At 36.0% G+C, this 18,205-nt stretch overlaps 1 protein-coding gene across 1 annotated transcript in view; it reads left to right on the forward strand.

Moving 5' to 3' along the window:
• Nucleotides 1–18,205, forward strand: part of LOC129223127 (dynein axonemal heavy chain 1-like) — a 43,175-nt gene that overhangs the window by 12,923 nt on the left and 12,047 nt on the right. Inside the window, exon 3 of the mRNA XM_054857692.1 lies at nt 4,900–5,322. Within this exon, the coding sequence (XP_054713667.1) occupies nt 4,900–5,322 (423 nt within the window). The remainder of the gene's footprint in view (nt 1–4,899; nt 5,323–18,205) is intronic.

Raw genomic sequence — 18,205 nt, forward strand, 5'->3', positions numbered from 1 at the left:
AAAAAAAAAACTCTCGAGTTACAACTTTCAAAAATTGAAAAGACAGGATTTGATCAACATCTATTTGTTAAACATTAAAGGGAAGCAAATTAATCCTATTCAATTTTTTTTAAGATGGCATTTTTGAGTTTTCTTGCTTTAGAAATTAGCAAATATTGGATAATTTGATTTTCAAATTGAATTTCTAACGTTGTACAACACATGTTAGGTTTACAATAAAATACAACGCAAAAATTTCATAAAAAGGAATTGATATTTCAATCTCTGTTTGGAGTTTTCCCCCTTCCCATGAGGGGGATTGGAAAAATAAATAAATATATAAATAAGCCGGAGTCGGAGTCGGAGTCGGACGTTTCAAAATCCAGGAGTCGGAGTCGGTAATTTCTCTTCCGACTCCGCAGCCCTGGCTGTGGGTGATATTTAAAAAGTTAGTTGACTTTCGACGGACTTTACACTTAACAAAACCCAAGTGAAGCCTTAATGCAGTCTTTTCTTTTTAAGCCGACATTCATTAAAGCTTATTCTTTTTTTTTTTTTTGGTACAAATATTACTTTTTTAACTTGAGTTTTCATGCATATTTCGTCATTACGTTTTACACATGAACTAGAGAGCTCCACACCCGGCTCGTTTTGCTCAGCAACCTCCTTTGCCACCCGCGGCTGAATGCCGCCTGAGTCGGGTGACTTAATGCTTTTCAGTGTGTCAATACATCCCTGGATGTCCTTAGGACTGGATGTGTTGGCACCTTATATCCGACACTTCAACGTTTAGAGGGGTGCACAGGGCGAAATCTCTTGCTCTGGATGTCCCGTATCTAACGGTACCAGTATTAACCTGGTACACATTGCCAGTCCAGAGGAGATATGATTAATGACACACACACACACACAGGTTTTAGTAGCAATATAGATGTACAGCTACAGAATAGAACTTTGATCCATAACTTTTAGATTGCCTCCGTGACTCGACTTTTTTTCTAATTTAACTCACAATCCCATATTCCTTAAAACTTTTCAGCGCGTGGTGCGTGAGGGTGAGGATGCATATCCATATGCAATGCAGCAACTGTGAGAAACGGAGCGTTGCGGAAATCAAGTATATAACAGCAAGACTGTTACCAAACCGTTATGTAAATTGGAAAATAATGTAGCAACATTTTTTTTTTTTGAGCAATCACGATTGCTTATTGTTCTCACTTGACTGTTTCGATGTCCTATGATTTTATTTTCCCCCCGCCTCCCTCTGCAGCACCACCGTCGGGCCAGCCGCCTCACGATGCTGCTCCAGTGGCGGATCCAGCCGATTGTTTTGGGAGGGGTCATCCGAAATTTTTGAACAAACTCCCCAGGGCCGAATTTAGCTCCATGCCGCCCCTAGGCAAATTTGAAATCTGCCACCCCCTTCCCCTCTAAAAGAAGCAAAATATCCTTGACTCAAAAAAACGTAAAAAAGTGTTCCCCAGATTCAAACTGTCAAACTTATGAAGAAATGATGGCGTTTCACATTCTGAGGCGTCCCGATGAAATGATCGCAGTGATCTCCTAAAAAAATTTTTATTTGGCAAATTTTGCTGACGATTCGGCAAATACCGTGATTGAAAAACATTTGACTTTCATAAGATGTGTAAAAGTAATCATTATTAAATTACAAGAAAAAAAATGTCTCTATAGAAAATTAAAGAATGCTAATATTTTACTTTCAAGAATAACAATTTAATTCAAAAAATTTGTATTAAAATAGCAAATTTGCCGCTCCTGAAAAGTTTGCTGCCCTAAGCAGCTGTTTATTGGGAAATTGGGCCCTGATAACTCCCCAGAAATTTTATCATAATGAAGTTTAAAAAACTCAATTTTCGGGGTATCGAGACATTAGGTGAGGGGATGGATTTAGGAATCTCCCCCGAAAATGTTTCAAAATTTAAATTTCCGAGTAACTTTTGAAAATTAGGAAACTAAAAACGCATTTTGTTTATTTTTGATGATGTACGGAGAAAGATCAGGTTTCGGGCGCTGGCCCCAAAATACTTTTGGAAAATAAAGCTTAGAAAACAAAATATTCTGTCATTATACATTGAGAAGTTAGAAGAGGAGGGGTGTTCTTCTAGCTCTTCAGCTGTCCAGCCTAAAAATGCACCTTTAGGTAATGTTGCTTACATTTAAGGAAGTGTAAAGGTGCTTAGAATCCTTCCTTCCTTTAAATATTTTGCCTTTAAGGATCTAAAAATTCGATTTTTAACTACATTTATACATATTTTAGAAAGGGATGGAAGATTCGTGAGCTCCTCCAAAAAACCTCTTTTTAAAGCTATTATCACGATATAAACTAGGGAAGGAGGGGGTCCTATCAAAACTCGTTTGTAATTGGAGTTCCAAAAAAAAAAAAAAATAATTTAAGTTGCATTTAAGCAAGTTAAGTGATAAGGGCTGGATAAGCTAGTTTCCGTTGACATTTTTTCCAAATAAAAAACTTAAAATGCAATTTTTTGCTACATTTCAAGGCATTTGTGAAAAAGCATGGGAAAAGGGGGTTCTCCCCCTAGTTTCGAAATTAAAGCCATAAAAACGAAAATTTGGGCTCTCTTTGGTCTTGTGAACAATAGGTATACTCTGAGAACCACAGCATTTAGAGATCGTCCAAGTGTCTGTAATTGGAATCAAGAAATGATGTAAAAGATGGAGAAAAATTTTGGAAACAAAAGTTTTGTTTTGAGGATAGGGATATAATTTATCTCCCAATTAAGGCCTACACTTCTTTTTCAGTAAAATACAAGTGTTAAATTTTGTTATCTTCTCTTTATATTTTTTTTCTTAAAAAAATTCCTACAATCACAAGGCTTTGGGAAGGGCCGTGTCCCTATGGCCCCCCTCTAGATTCGCCCCGCTGCTCCTCTAGCGAAAACAGTCTCCAGGTTGCGTCACTTGCCTACACACAAACGCGTACATACACCCAGGGCCGTTCGAACGGGGGGGGGGGGGCAATCGTCCCCGGCGCCATGAAATGGCACCCGGGGCGATTGCCCCGGATGATTATGAAAGGGCGCCTTACGGCGCCCCTTCATACGTACATATAAATACACAAAACAGAGAATCATTGCAAAAATTCTCTATTTTCTTTCTAGTGCACGAAAATGTTCCTCTCTCCCAGTCTGCAAAACATAAAACATTCGCGTCGTTTCTTTGTAACATTGAAGCAGATACAAATTCTGGGATTATAAATGTTTAGAATCAAACAAAAGGCCCCCTTTTCCTTTGTCTAACTCTCAACAAACAAAAAACATTGAAAAAAAAAAAAAAGTTTTTTTTTTTTTTTGATCTAATAGGAAAAGGAGGGGGCGGGGGGGGGGGGTCAGGTCAAAATTTTGCAACGCAATTTGAGACTTTCTTTGCATATGCTACGGGGAAAAGAGTTGTACGGGTCTCCACGGAAATTTCTAGAAATTGAAACGCGATTACAGTCTATTTTTACTGACGTTAAGGTAAGGGATGGAGGGGGCTCAGGGACAGTCCTTGATCAATTTTTTTAAAAAATAGATTGAAATCGATTCCTGCTGCCGCCTGCAAAATTTTGAAGTTGAAGTTTCAAAAACGCAAATTTGGATAAACTTAGAAGATTTATGGGAAGGAGAATCTAAAACCCCCCTGGAAAGTTTCAGAAAATTATGGTCCAAAAAACAGGGGCTTTTCCACTTAAATTTTTTGTAAGTGTTGGTTAAAAAATCCATTGCTTGTGACACTAAAGAAAGGCGGTTTGGGAACTATTTCCGAATATTTTCCGAAACTCAAGTTTTAGAAATGCAATTGTAAGGTCATATTTTTTAATATTAGGGCCAGTAATTTTCGAAATTAAAGCTCCAAAACCGCAATTCTAAACGATTTTCGACGATGCTGAGTATTGGGGGGGGGGGGGGCTTTCCCCTGAAACTTACAAATATTTGATGCAAAAAAATGACATCTTTTTTATTAACATATATGAAGCTAGTATTAAATTGGTACAAGTAAAATGAAAAAACTCTTGAAAGGAATCATTGGATGAGTCCAGATCAATACTTAACTTTAATGTAATCAACTTCGATAAATACATTTTCTATTTATAATCAACAAATTATTTGTTCGTATTCTTAGTTTGATCAATATGAGTAATTAATTCAGTTTAAATTGTTTGTTATTTAGCTTTCGCGGCGTAACATTTTACACGTTTAATATTTAGATTTTAAACATTTAAATTTTTCAAAAAGTTTTTGGGGTATTAATGCATAATAAATATTAGAAACAGATTCATTGTTTGCAATTTAACCTGCATGGGGGGGGGGGGGGGGCGAGGAAACTTTCGCCCCGGGTGCCGTCAGCTCTTTGGACGGCCCTGCATACACCTACACACACGCATACATACAGACACCTACACATACACACAAACACATACACACACGCATACATACAGACACCCACACATACACACACACAAACACATACACACACACGCATACATACAGACACCCACACATACACACACACACAAACACATACACACACCTACACATACACACACCTACACATACACACACAAACACATACACACACCTACACATACACACACACAAACACATACACACAACTACCCACACATACACACATCCCCCACACAAACACACATACACAAAACTGCCCAGACACACACACACTCGTGATTGCGAAAAACATAATTTGAATTCAAAATGTCAAAGTTCAAATTATTATTATTATTTTTAAAAAGCTCTGGTTAAGCCCCTCAACCTCAACCAGATTTGCTTTCATATGATACGTAGTTACTTCATTAATTTTACTTCAAATTCATAGAAATTAGTCTCCTTTGTAATTTGACAATGTATCTTGTTTTATTTTTTACCTAAATGAAAAAAAAAGGCATCTTGTGAACATCTGAAGAGTGTCATTGAAATGCATCACTCTGAAAAAGAGAAACTCGCCGAGAGAATCCCAGCCTTTGTGGACATAGGCCCTTTTCGTCTTGGAACTATGGCGGTCCGCATTGCAGCAGTCAAGAAACACGAAATATTGGCTGATGCTGTACTTGGTCACTTCAACGAGAAACTAAGAAATCAGATGGACTCCATACACGATAATTTCCTGGTATTATTGGACAGAATTGAACAACCGACCGGCAACATTGAAGATCTGATAGAAAAGAAGAAATGGTGCCGTACTGTCCCACAAAAAACCGAAAAGTTGAGTTCAGAAATTAATCGTTTGCGTGCTGATTGCAAGGTGTTCGCTACGTTTCATCTTAATATGGAAAATGAGGATTTCGCCATGTTCTGGAAAGTGCAGGTAAGAGTGACTTCATGCCTCTTCTCATATTAGGAAATTAATTTGCATACATGGCACAGCAGTATTCTTCTTCAAGATTTTAAACATTTAATATCCGAAATTAAAATATCCCAACATAAATAACTTACTTTTTTGCAGTAAGTTACCACCCTAAGCCCACTGGAAGTGTATTTTATGTTAACTTACTACTATTATGAACGCGAAAGTTTGCATGTATGGATCTTTCACGCAAAAACTACTAAATGAAATTTAACGAAACTTTACAATAATATCTATATTAATACTAGAGCACCCGACAGACGCTGTTCTGTTCAAACTTTGTAAATTGAAAAGTTAAAATATTTCAGTACACTATTAAGTGTTTGAATCGTTTTGTTGAAAAAATATGTAAGAAGAAAATGTTTTTAAGATGCTTGGTGTCAGAATGCATCTTGATTTATACCCATTGAGCAGTTGTTTAATTAACTACTTTTTCTCGCGTACTTGAAAGATCTTCATCGATTGTATGGTTTGTTCCTTCAGTCATATTTAAAGGATAAGAATCGTCCACAGGTATTAAGTGTAAAAAACTAACTACCCATCTAGAACAAACGGGAAATCCCGTTGCAACGTCCCCCATATGAAAAAGAATAAAACAAACGAAAGGATATCGTTTAAAAAATGATAAAAGTAAAAACAGTTCCCTGAATTAGCGAAAATCATCCCCCCCCCCCCCTCCCGATGTAAAATAAACTCATTCTTCAACTAAAAGACTATAAACACTCTATAAAAACCAAAAGCAATTCTTTGCGATTTAAAATATTTCGCCAAATAAACAAAAAATACAGTAAATTACATTAACAGTAGCTTTAAAATGTAAAAAAATAATCACGTAACTATATTGTTTAAGGCCAAAGTCGCCAAGTCACCACGTTACTGTAATCCAGCCAATCATAAAGCGAAGCGAACTCCGACCGATTAGCGGTCCGATCTTTTGAACGAAAACTTTTAAATCCAGCTCTCTCACTCAGCATTTGTCTCACTAGCTATTTTTCCTTGCGTACTTGAACGATCTTCATATATTAGTACAGTAAAATTAGGCCAAAAAATGGCCAAACCCAAACATCCAAAAAAAAAAAAAGTGAAACCTGTTGCACATTATTTCATACCCTTCCAGCAAGAAGGGGTAAAAAGTCCCAGCAATTTGCGCGTCGGGTTTTGGGGGGAAGGGGGGGGAACGAAACAATCTTCTATTTAAATAAAAATAATTTCTATTACTTAAAAAAAATTCTCAAACCTCGCAGAAACCACTCTATAATAGTAAAATAATAATCTCTCACAGAAAAAAAATCTAATTAACAGGGGTGCACAGGCGGGGGGGAATGGGGGGGTCCATGGAGCAGCTTTGCGTCATTGGAATTTTTAAGGCAGTTTTTTCAAGGGGTATTTCTTTCCTTTTTGAGGGCTTTTATTCTGGATGGGTACTCCGTCACACTTAAGGGATGTGCCATGAGTTTTTTTGGGGAGGGGGGTGGACCCTGAATTTACATTCTAAAATCAATTATTGCAGTGAAGTTCACAAAAAAATTCCCTGATTTAAACTTTTCTGAAGTACAAAATGCCACACAATGATATGGTAATGTCAGAATGATAATTCTAAAAGATGTAAGCGAGCTCAGTAGCCAAATTATTTGTGACTGGAGTTATTAAACTGTTTAGAGCGCTGGAAAACAAAATTCCTGTGTAGCATAAAAAAAGTCCAAATTGACCAAAGTTTCCCTACTTCTTCTTGATTAACTTACTTCAACTTTTCTACAATCTTTTGCCATCACCGTAAGGAGGGAGGGACAACGCGGAATTGCCAATAGTGAGACGGGCAATGCTGCAATTCTGGACCCTCTAAGTCGGTGGGGGTTCTCATTTGCAAACACCAAGCTACCTCTCTTTTACGCAGCTGGTTATGTGAATTATGCTAAATATGCGGACATATACTTGCAACACTATCTGAAACTTTTAAGTACATTTTGAGAAAAAAAATTTGATCACATCAAACATCAGCTAAAACATCAGCTATCCAACGATTTAACGCAGCGACAAATTCAGGTGGTCTAGAACCTGTAGTGATTCAACGTTAGAACAAGTCTTGATGAAAGCAATGAGCAATACAACAATAGAATGCTAAATATTTACACCTTCTCCCAGTTTGGAAATCACGATCAGTTTCTAAAGCCCCCAGAAGGTTCTTCCCTCTCAAGTTGGTAGTTGTATTGCTCGCTGATGATAAGGTGAGTTGCGATGAGACCTTTATTAACGTTCGGGTAGTAACATCAAAGGATATTGAAGGCAAACAATTTTGTGGCATTTCTTTGTAAAGGAGGTAAGCAGTTATGTCTTTAGCTTCTGTTAGGAGAGTAGTTACTATCTGTAAAGATGTGTAAGCCCAAACCATCTTTTACACCGAATGGTGAACAGTAAAGATGGAATAACAAATTGCTAAAAACTTCTGGTACGAGTTATGCGCCGATCCTCCATCAGTATTCGATGAATCTGGTTTCAGAAGGAAAGAAATCCTGTATCGTTGAAGTGCTATCATCTGAAGCAAAAGGTTCATCCACCATCACAGAACGAACAGCTGGTGTCATATATTAGGCAGTGAGAAGCAAAGGGACGTAAGTGGACATTTTCAAGTTTTGAGTAAAACGCGTTTAAAGATAAGATCCTAGGTAGGCTTTCATTGAATTTCTTTTCTAAACCATGCTGTATAGAAGCAACTACCAGGTCTACTAGTACCATCTCTTGCCCCAAGATAGAGGAGAGGTTCACCAACTATTTGTACTGGTTATCTTCAAATTTTTAATTTTGCCACTTACATCCCTTTGCTTCTCACTGCCTCGTACGTAATAGATGAAAGATATAACTGCTTGATCATATTTTTGGTAATGATCTGTAAGCTTCAAGGAAATATGCCAGTAATGCAGTGTATAGGTCACTTGTAAGTATGGGAAAGCTAGTGTCATTTTTGATGGGTGCAAAGAAAGCACCACAGAAATATAATTTGCGTCCTATTACAACAGCCAAGCCTTCTGCTCTACAAGACTTTCTGCGTCTCAAATCTTGTGCTTGCTCTGAGGGGTTCATTGGATATAGTGAATGTTTGAAAAGTTTGAAAGTGGACTGAAGTGCTCAATTATATGCACAAACTGTTTTAGACATAGCTGCAGCAATAACGATTTTGTTGAGGAGCTAGATTCCAAAAAACATCTTGATAACGAAGACTTTTTGTTTCAAGCTTAGGAGAAATCATTTGAAAGCAAAAAACAGTTCAGAGTAATTTTTCTGGCCATTTAATCAAATGCGCACCATCAGAGGGGGTGGGGGGGAAGGATAATATTTTAGTATATAATTTCGTTTTGGGACGTGAGCTACTGTTCTTATGGGGTGGAGAGTCCTGATTTAATGCATTTTAGATTTGCATGAAATAATACTTCCACTTGAAATGCAAGGGGGGCGGGATCTATTTTATTTGGAGGAGGGGGGGGGTGCTGTAGCTTTGAGAGGAGGTGCACCATCGCTCTTGGAGGATGGACACACTTGATTTCTAACTTAAACTTAGCATAAAATGTTTCCATATGAAATGTATGGAGGGGAGTTCGGGGGTACTGCTTCGTTTTACGGGGATAGGGGGGGGATGTTCTGTAGCATTGGTGGGTTATGTCATCCCTCTTGGTGGTCAAACACCTTTAATTTCTTGCTTTTAAATTTAGTATGACATAATATTCTCACTTTAAATTATACTCTAAAATTCTGGAAAAATACCCAAAAAAGCAATTTTTAGATGCCCCCCATTCTAAAACCCGACGCACAATGGGGTGGGACTTTTTACCTGTTCTTATTGGGAGGGTAATAAACAATTTGCACCAGGTTTAGCTTTCTTTTTTTGGATGTTTGGGTCCGACCCCTATTTTAATTGTACTATATTGCTTAATTTGTTCTTTCCACCAAAGATAAAAATCTTCCCCTGCACTGATCTTTTGTGTACAGAGCTACCCTAGTTTTCTTTAGTATTTGCAATGCAGATTAAAATTGAAAACATTTTTTTTTCTAGTTGCAGCAGAATGATCATTTCATGAAATTTGCATTGCGTATTTCAGTTTAATTCTTTTCTACGGGGGAACAGGATTTCCCATTTGTTCTACAAATCTATGTTTTTTAATTACGTTCTTTTTCTTCGAAGGCAAGGGGTGATTGCGAGATTTTTGTTTAAACGTGCAGAACATTGTGGACGGATGCAACGGAAGGACGATCGCCCCCATCGCCCTTTCCTTTTATCTGTCCTTGATGGCGGATCTAGCCGATCATTTTGGGAGGGGCTATTCGAAATATTTGAACAAACTACCTAGAAATTTATTAAAATGAAGTTTAAAAAACTCAATTTTAGGCTACCTTTAGAGACGTTAGGTGAATTTAGGAGTTCCCTCAAAAATGTTCCGAAATTGAAATTTCCAAGTCATTTTTTAAAATTTGGGTAATAGAAACGCATTTTAGGCTATTCTTGCTGACGAATAGAGAAAGGAGCTATACTCCCACAAAATTTTTTTAAATGAAGTTTTGAAATCGAAGTATTCTGCTGTTATATGTTAAGAAATTGGGATAGGAGGTAGGTGCTCTTCTAACTCTTCTGCTATCGAGCCTAAAAAGGCACTTCTAGGCAATATTTGCTGACATTAAAGGGAGAGAGTGCTTGGAATTTCCTCCCTAGAAATATTTTGCTATTAAAGGCTCTAAAACTTCACTTTTATGCTACTTTTTGGACGTAATAGAGAAAGGAATGGAACTTCGTGAGCTATCACCATTTTAATGCTTTCCTCGCGATATTAGCCGCGGGCAGGGGGGGAGGCCATTTAGGCACGTTAAAGGATAAGTAAGCTAATCTCCGTTGAAAATTTTTTAAAATTGAAGTCCTAAAATGTAATTTTTGGTTATCTTTTACAGAGTTTGTGGAGGAGCGTGGAAAAATGGGGCTCTCCCCCTGAAAAGTTTCGAAACTAAAGTCAGTCCCATTATATAAAATTTTATATAATGGACCTGATTACTGAATAAGCCAACTAGACCCAGGCTTAGGGCCCCCCAAATGGCTGAAATTACTTTAGTCAATGGTTAAAATTGCTTCAGCCAACGGATAAAGTTATAAAGTTTGAACACAGGGTGCCCCAAAAATGAATTTGGCCTAGGGCCCCTCGCTATCTTAATCGGACCCTGGCTCTCATTGGTGTCATGATCAATAGATGTACTCTGAGGACAGCTGTATTTAGAGATCGTCCAAGAAATGATGTTAACGATGGAATAAAATTTTGGAAATAATAGTTCGCTTTTGCGGGGAGAGATAGAATTTCTTTCTCAATCAAAACCTCAACTTCTTTCAAAGTAAAACACATGTGTTAAATTTTATTAATTTCTCAAATTTTCTTCCTTTTTTTTTCTTCTAAAAAAATTCCTACAATCACAAGGGGTTTGGAAGGGGCCATGCCATGCCCACCTTGGTCCTCCTCTAGAGCCGCCCCTGAGTCCCATTGTGTATTGAGAAAAATATATATATATATATATATATATATATATATATGTATATTGGATAGAAAATAAGGCCCGTACATTTGTTTACTTGTGGACATCTTAATTTACTCGAAGATAAAACTGTTCATTTTCCACTGTGGATTACAGCCTATTCCGCGATTGTCGATTATCATCTTTCCTTTCCAACTGTTTCCGAAAATATTCACTAAATAAGAAATAATAAGTGTTTTGTTGTTTCTGAATATACTAATAGATTATTACGTGTGTATGAGAAGTAATATTTTTTAAATATAGGTAAGTATTTCTTCGTTTTTTTTTCCCAGTATCACTCATTCACGGTTGTTACGGCTAATACGAACAAATTCGTGAATTTTTCACATTTGAGGAGTTTACTTTCAAAACGGGTTATATCACTTTTGGAGATTTTTTTTTTTTTTCCTTTTCAGAATCTCTAAAATAAGCCCTATCGATGCATGAATTTCTTTCTACTCAAAGTGGTTTATATCTACCATTAAAAAAGCGTAATCATTGATTTTACCACCTAAACGGTGTATATCCATATCCATCCCCTTATTTCTTGACAGCAGGTCTTCTAGAGCAGAGGTTCCCAACCGGTGGTTCGCGAACCCCCAGGGGTTCGCGAGGTGCAGGAAGGGGGTTCGCGAAAATTTCGGTGCAATGGCGAATTTTTCCTAGTTTGGTAAAAAATTATAAAATATTCAATTTGCACACATAGTTACTAAATTTTTTTTTAATTTGAAAACGCGCCAGACTCTTGTATTAAGCTCAAAAAAAAAAAAAAAAAAAAAAAAAAAATCTTTCAGCGGTTTTATAATCTTGGTTAAAAAGAAATTTTCTCATTTTTTTTTCGACAGACAACAAAAAGAGATATCCTTCCTTCTTTATTGCGAGGCGCCATGCAGAAACGTTGTATTAAGCTGTGGCGGACGATGACCTTAAAAAGGCGCCATCGCGTGGAGTCAATCAAACAATATACATAATATACATATGTCGAAAAAAATAAAGAATTCTCAAACAATGCATCATAGGGGTATTATTTCTAATCTGGTTGAAATATAACTCGGGAATTTCCGTCGAATTCAGTCATCGAATAGCAGACATGACAGCAAAAGGCTCCAAACTTAAAATTTATTACTGGATTTTACCCATCTGTTCGTTTTCAAAAATATTGTTACAAATCCTGTAAATAGTAATTATTGTAGTAACGTAACCTGTAAATAGTTTCCCGTAATGAATATACAACCCCTTTTCATATGGCTAAAGTATACGACTCCCCTATTTCCCCTATTTCCTTTTTGTTCATTGATAAAATTTGATAAAGGTCTACTATGTTCCAGAAGCGTGTGGAATATTTGAGAGATTTCTTTTCGGTGTCTATATAAACCGTTAGCGATGGATAAAAAGGGAGTTTCGATTGAGATTTCGAACTGAGAGCGTATTTGCTCTGTTTATTGCCAGGCATTTCGCTGTGTTGTTTTCGTATTTGAAAGTAAATACGTGTGTAAACGTTGAGTTTACGGTGCTGTGTGATAATTGCTTAATTGCTGATGAATAATTTAGCAGTTGTTGACGATCTTTCCTGTACATAGTGTAAATAAATTTCCTGTGTTTTTATCAAGAACTGTGTCTTCATTTCAAGAAAGTGGAAGTCGCACCGAATCCGTTATGATATATAACATCAGCATGCTCATAGTTCTGGGGAAATAGTTGTTAACAGACGTATTTAGAGATACTTTAGAGATGCTTGAAAACAAGTGATTTTGTTTGCAATTGGTTTTGCTACGTGAACTTGCTACTCTGTTTGTGAAGTTATAATCGTGTTGGTAATTTTTATGATTTAATAACTTTCTGCTGTTATGGATCGATGGTTGAAAACTGGTAGTTTGGTTGAGCGACAAATGGACAAGCAGTCAATCGATCAACCCTCAACATCAGCAGTAACTTTTGAATCAACACAGGATATTGAAATAGATAGCTGTAATGAACTGCCGCCTCCCCCGACTAAACAGAAAAGTGAACTAGGGGAGAAAAAAGGAAAAAAGCGAAAATATGACAGTGACTATTTACAAATGGGCTTTTATTTTACTGGAGAAGAGTCTGAACCTAGACCGCTTTGTCTTCTCTGCAACGAAGTTCTAGCGAACAGCAGTTTGAAACCGTCACTTCTGAGAAGACACCTCGAAACAAAGCATCCGACACACAAGGACAAACCTATCGAATATTTTAAAAGAAAATTGGAATATAATAAAAAGTGTAGCGTCTCTACGTTCCTGTTAGAATCCAACGAAGATAGTAAAATGGCCCTTGAAGCTTCATATCGAGTCAGTTATAGAATTGCAAGATCTGGACAGCCACATACAATTGCAGAAAATTTAATTGGACCGTGTGCTAAAGATATTGCTAAGTGTATGCTGGGAGAAAAGTCAGCAAAAAAATTGACCTGGTTCCGCTATCAAACAACACAGTATCACGCAGAATTACTGATTTGGCAAGTAATGTGGAGAAAGAACTTGTGAATAGAATAAAAGAGAATAATTTTGCGATCCAGCTTGATGAGTCGACTGATGTAGCAAACGCTACAATATTACTTGTCTATGTTAGGTATATTTTTAACGATACAATTAAAGAAGATGTACTATTTGCAAAACCTTTGAAAACCAACACAACTGGAGAAGCAATTTTCGAACTGGTCAACAGTTACTTTGAAGAAAATGGAATAGATTGGTCTTTGTGTGTGGGTGGGTGTGTGTACGGATGGTGCAAAATCAATGACAGGAAAATTTGTTGGCTTTGTGGTGCGAGTAAAGAAGATCAACGAGAAAATTGAATGGACTCATTGCTGCATTCATAGACAAGCATTAGCATGTAAGCGTATTCCCGCAGAATTATCCGCTACTTTGAATGATGCCGGTAAAAATTGTAAATTTCATAAAATCACGTGCCACAAACTGCCGTCTATTTCACGCGCTTTGTGAGGAATTGTGAAGCCTTCATGTTACTTTACTTCTTCACACAGAAGTTAGATGGCTTTCCCGTGGCAAAATTTTGACACGCTTATTTGAATTGAAGTCAGAAGTCCAAGCATTTTTTGTTGATCATCCATTTCACTTGTCCACTTGCATATTCGATCCTCTTTGGATGCAAAGGCTTGCATATTTAGCTGACAACTTTTCAAAATTAAATGAATTAAATCTATCCTTGCAAGGTGCAGTTGTTAATATTTTCGTTGTATATGATAAAATCGAAGCTATGGTAAAAAAATTGAATTTCTGGATCCAATGCCTGGAAATGGGTGAGTTTTCTTGTTTCACTTCTCTTAGTAGTTTTTTATCAGAAAACTCAATGAAACTTGATGAAAGCGTTAAAAGAAATGCATGTGAACATCTGCAACATCTTGAACTAACTTTTGACGAGTATTTTCCTAATAGGCGTAACGTCCCTCTCTCAAACAACTGGATACGCAATCTTTTTGAAGGAAATCCATGCTTAGAGAACACCCTGACATTACCTGAAAAGGAAATGCTCATCGAGTTATCCTGAATTCATTGAAAACTACCTTTAAAGAGCTCTCGTTAATTGACTTCTGGCTCAGTGAAAGAAATGACTATACCGTTTTGTCCAAAAAAGCAATTCGAATTTTATTACCATTTTGTACAACATATCTGTGCGAGAAAGGATTTTCCTCCTATACTTATCTCAAAGATAAATACCGAAGCAGATTGAATGCAGAGCCTGATTTAAGACTCAAACTGTCAGACATTGAACCAAACTTTCAGTTTCTTTGTTCCGTCAAACAGCCACAAATATCGCATTAAGGATTTTTTCCCCAATTTAAAGTATGCTTAAAAAAAATAGTTGGTTTATAAAACTTCTTGTTTATAATTTTTCTTGTAGATGTAGTTTTAACTTTTTATTAATGTTTGCACTTAATGATATTTTACAATTATATTTTTGTTTATTGCAATCAAATGCTGCAAAAAATGGAAAGCAAACATGCTGTTTTTTATTGTTTCTTACATGTTACTAATTTCAACATCAGAGGGTTCGCGAACTTTTTTGCCTGTTCCAATGGGTTCGCAAAGAGAAAAAGGTTGGGAACCGCTGTTCTAGAGCAAAGTGGAACTTATCCCTTATTTGCCGGTACCCACTCGTTCACTGTCATATAAAAAGGGAACATATCCGAATTTGAATTGGCCACTTTTAACTCAAAATAATTCAAATAAAATGGCGGAGCGAAGAATGACTTAGCATCTTGAGTCAAGCGTGAAACCCGTAAGAGATCGAGCTAATCGCAGCACCTTGCGCCTTTATTAATGACTAGCTTTTACCCGCGGCTTCGCTCACGTTGATATAGTTTTTTTTTTTTTTTTTCAATCGATTCAAGTTAACGGTCAACACACGCAGAGGTAAAATAGTTACCAAAAAATGGTTTCTCCCCAGTTTCGCCGACATTTAAAATGGCATGCCCCTTTAAATGTATCAAAAGATATGATTAAAACCGAAAATCATGGGGAAAGGGAGTAAATGAAATGTCGGTGAAACTGGAAAGACACCCAAAAAATCACACAAAATAAATCACGAAAACGTTCAGGAGTTCTAAAGATGTTAGTTTGGGTAATTCTCAAAAAATCCTATTCGAGTGAGGTCAATTATTCTTAACTAAAGTGAAACAGTTTCCTTATAATCCCGATCTCCGTCAAATAATATCCAGCGCTACATCGGCTATCTAAATTATTGTGTAATCTGTAATGTATAGCTTCTTACCAGAGATATCGTCGCAAAATATGGTCAACAATCACTACAAATCCTGATTCTAATAATGTCTCTTTAGAATGAGAACATCAAACCTTTAAAATCACCATTAGAAGGAAATCAACTGTTTCTAAATAACGTAAACGATTCTAATTACAATACCAAAAAGTTCAGAGTGAAAATACCATTAAAATCAGAGTAAGGACAACAGTTTTTTTTTAAGTTCCCATTTAAATGAGGAAATAGTACAAAAAACTTCTCATTTCGCAAAGAGAAAAATCCCCAAAAGTCTCTATTAGAATAGTCTCTATCAGCGTTTTCAAATAACATTTCCCTCTGATGATCTCAGTCATAATTATTTCCAAAAATCTTCATCAGTACAGGTCCGATAGGATAAAAAAACAAATAAAAAAATAAAAACAAAATAAAAGAAAGAAAGAAAGAACAATATTCTCCATTGTCGCCATTAAAATAGGGACATTAATTCCACAAAATCCTAATTAGCATTATTAACCCTTAAAAATACACACAGGAAAAAGAAAAAAGAAAATGAAAAGTTTCATAAAAATTTTAAATAATTCGCCAATGCACTAACGTAGTCGCCTGGTACGATTGGAAATAAAAAATGAATTTGGTGGATTAATTTACATTTTAATAGTAGTTTTGATGTTATTTAAGAGTGTTGCTTCACTAATTTGGCGGATTAATTTTAACTTCAATATCTCATAGTACTTAATGATCTTTTTACCAAAATTAATTTGGCGGAATTTTTACATTTTAATAAGACTTTTGTAATAGCTGTAGCGCCCAAATTTTTGAACACTCGTCTCGAACACGTTATCATAACTCTTCCTATCAAATAGGTTTTTAAAATGTCATTTTGTTTAGTTTCATTTTATATTTTTGCAATTAAAAGCAGCGTTAAAATGTAAAAAAAATAAATCCAAATCCATTATTAATCGACAAAGGACCACAGTACCATACATTCGCCAAAGACTTGCCAAGTTTATGAAATTGCGAAAATGTTTGGTCAATCTATATTCATAAGATATGATTTTTAATTCCGAACAGAAGACGCTATAAAGAAAATGTTTGCATGTATTTGACCGTTCCTGGCGAAAAATAAATCTTTATTCGACGGTAACTGGGGGTAGAGGGGCCGATTCTATTTCAAAACTTTATTTAGTTACCATATAATTGTACGTAGCAAACATGCCTGGCGTTGCCTGGGTCTGTAATAATAATGAGAAACAATCGCTACTTTTATTCGTTCTCTGCTGTAACTGAAATAACTCAAAACACACACCGCTTTGACGTGATTAAAAATAGAGCTCCTTTCTAACCCATAAAAGTAAAATTTCAATAAGTATGAAGAACAAAATAGTACTATTTTAGAAACGAAAAAAACCGATACTTAAACATATACAAATTTGAGGAATTTCCAAAATATAAAATTAAACTTCACTTGTTCAAAAAGATTTAACTTTTTTTTTTCGAACATAGTCTAAAACTTTCTGTATATTGCTATTGAAGTACAAATTTTTAAAAAACGTAGCCGCCTGTAGTCCCTTACTGCGATTTAAAATGTTATTCAATTTGCATTAATCGTATTGGGATACCTTAAATGAGGCTCCCCCTCCCTATTTTGTAAAACTGTGTGTTACTCATTTTAATCGAAGAGATAGTGTCGCCAAATACTGAGATACTTCTGGTGATTATAAAATGTTGCTACCCGAAATGTTTCCAATAAATAGTAAAAATTTGGCAATTGTTTGAAAATGTGCACAAAGACAAATTAATGGAAGTTTTTGTGCTGTTTATGGATTTTCTTGATTTAGTTGGCGAATAATTTTACGTGTTAACAAATTTAAAGAAAGAAATATTAAAGAAATGGCGATATTTGGTTACATGGTGAAAACCGAAAAACAGTATTGGGTCTTCTTAAGCTTCACAAACAGCGAGAGTTGAAAAAATTGCCGAATGCCTTAGCTATTGAAATGATTCCACAAAAAAAGTTTGGCTAGATTCCTACTGATCGATTAAATACCCAGTCAACACAAATAAATTAAAAAAAAAAAACGCATTAATTGCCTCAAAGTTGCATTAAAATGGAAAATAATCAGCCAAATCCATGTATTATTTGCCAATCTTGTGAAAAAATCTTGCTTTGTGCAATGTTTGACTTGAGAAAAGCCTTGAACGGTCACGAAAAGCAAAGATAGTCAATAATACAACAATTGTCGCTATCGACAGGGAGTTGAGATGATACACTAAATACTGTATTGAGTTGAGGAAAGGAACATGGAACTAAAAAACTCATAACTCGTTTTTTATTCTACTTAGAAATTTCGAACAGGTACCATCTTCTGCAGAAAAATCAGAGCTTTCGATGGACATATAATGTAAATATGTTCAAGTATTTTTTCATCCCCATATTAGAGAATTTATACCAAAATTGTGTTAAATTGCCCCCCTAAGGGGGTTTTGTCCCCCATAACGGGACGAAAACTACCCTATATGTTACTCATAGGCATAAGCTATATTATTGTAAAGTTTCATC

Source organism: Uloborus diversus, chromosome 5 (genome assembly GCF_026930045.1).
Source record: "Uloborus diversus isolate 005 chromosome 5, Udiv.v.3.1, whole genome shotgun sequence".
NCBI classification, from domain to species: Eukaryota; Metazoa; Arthropoda; class Arachnida; order Araneae; family Uloboridae; genus Uloborus; species Uloborus diversus.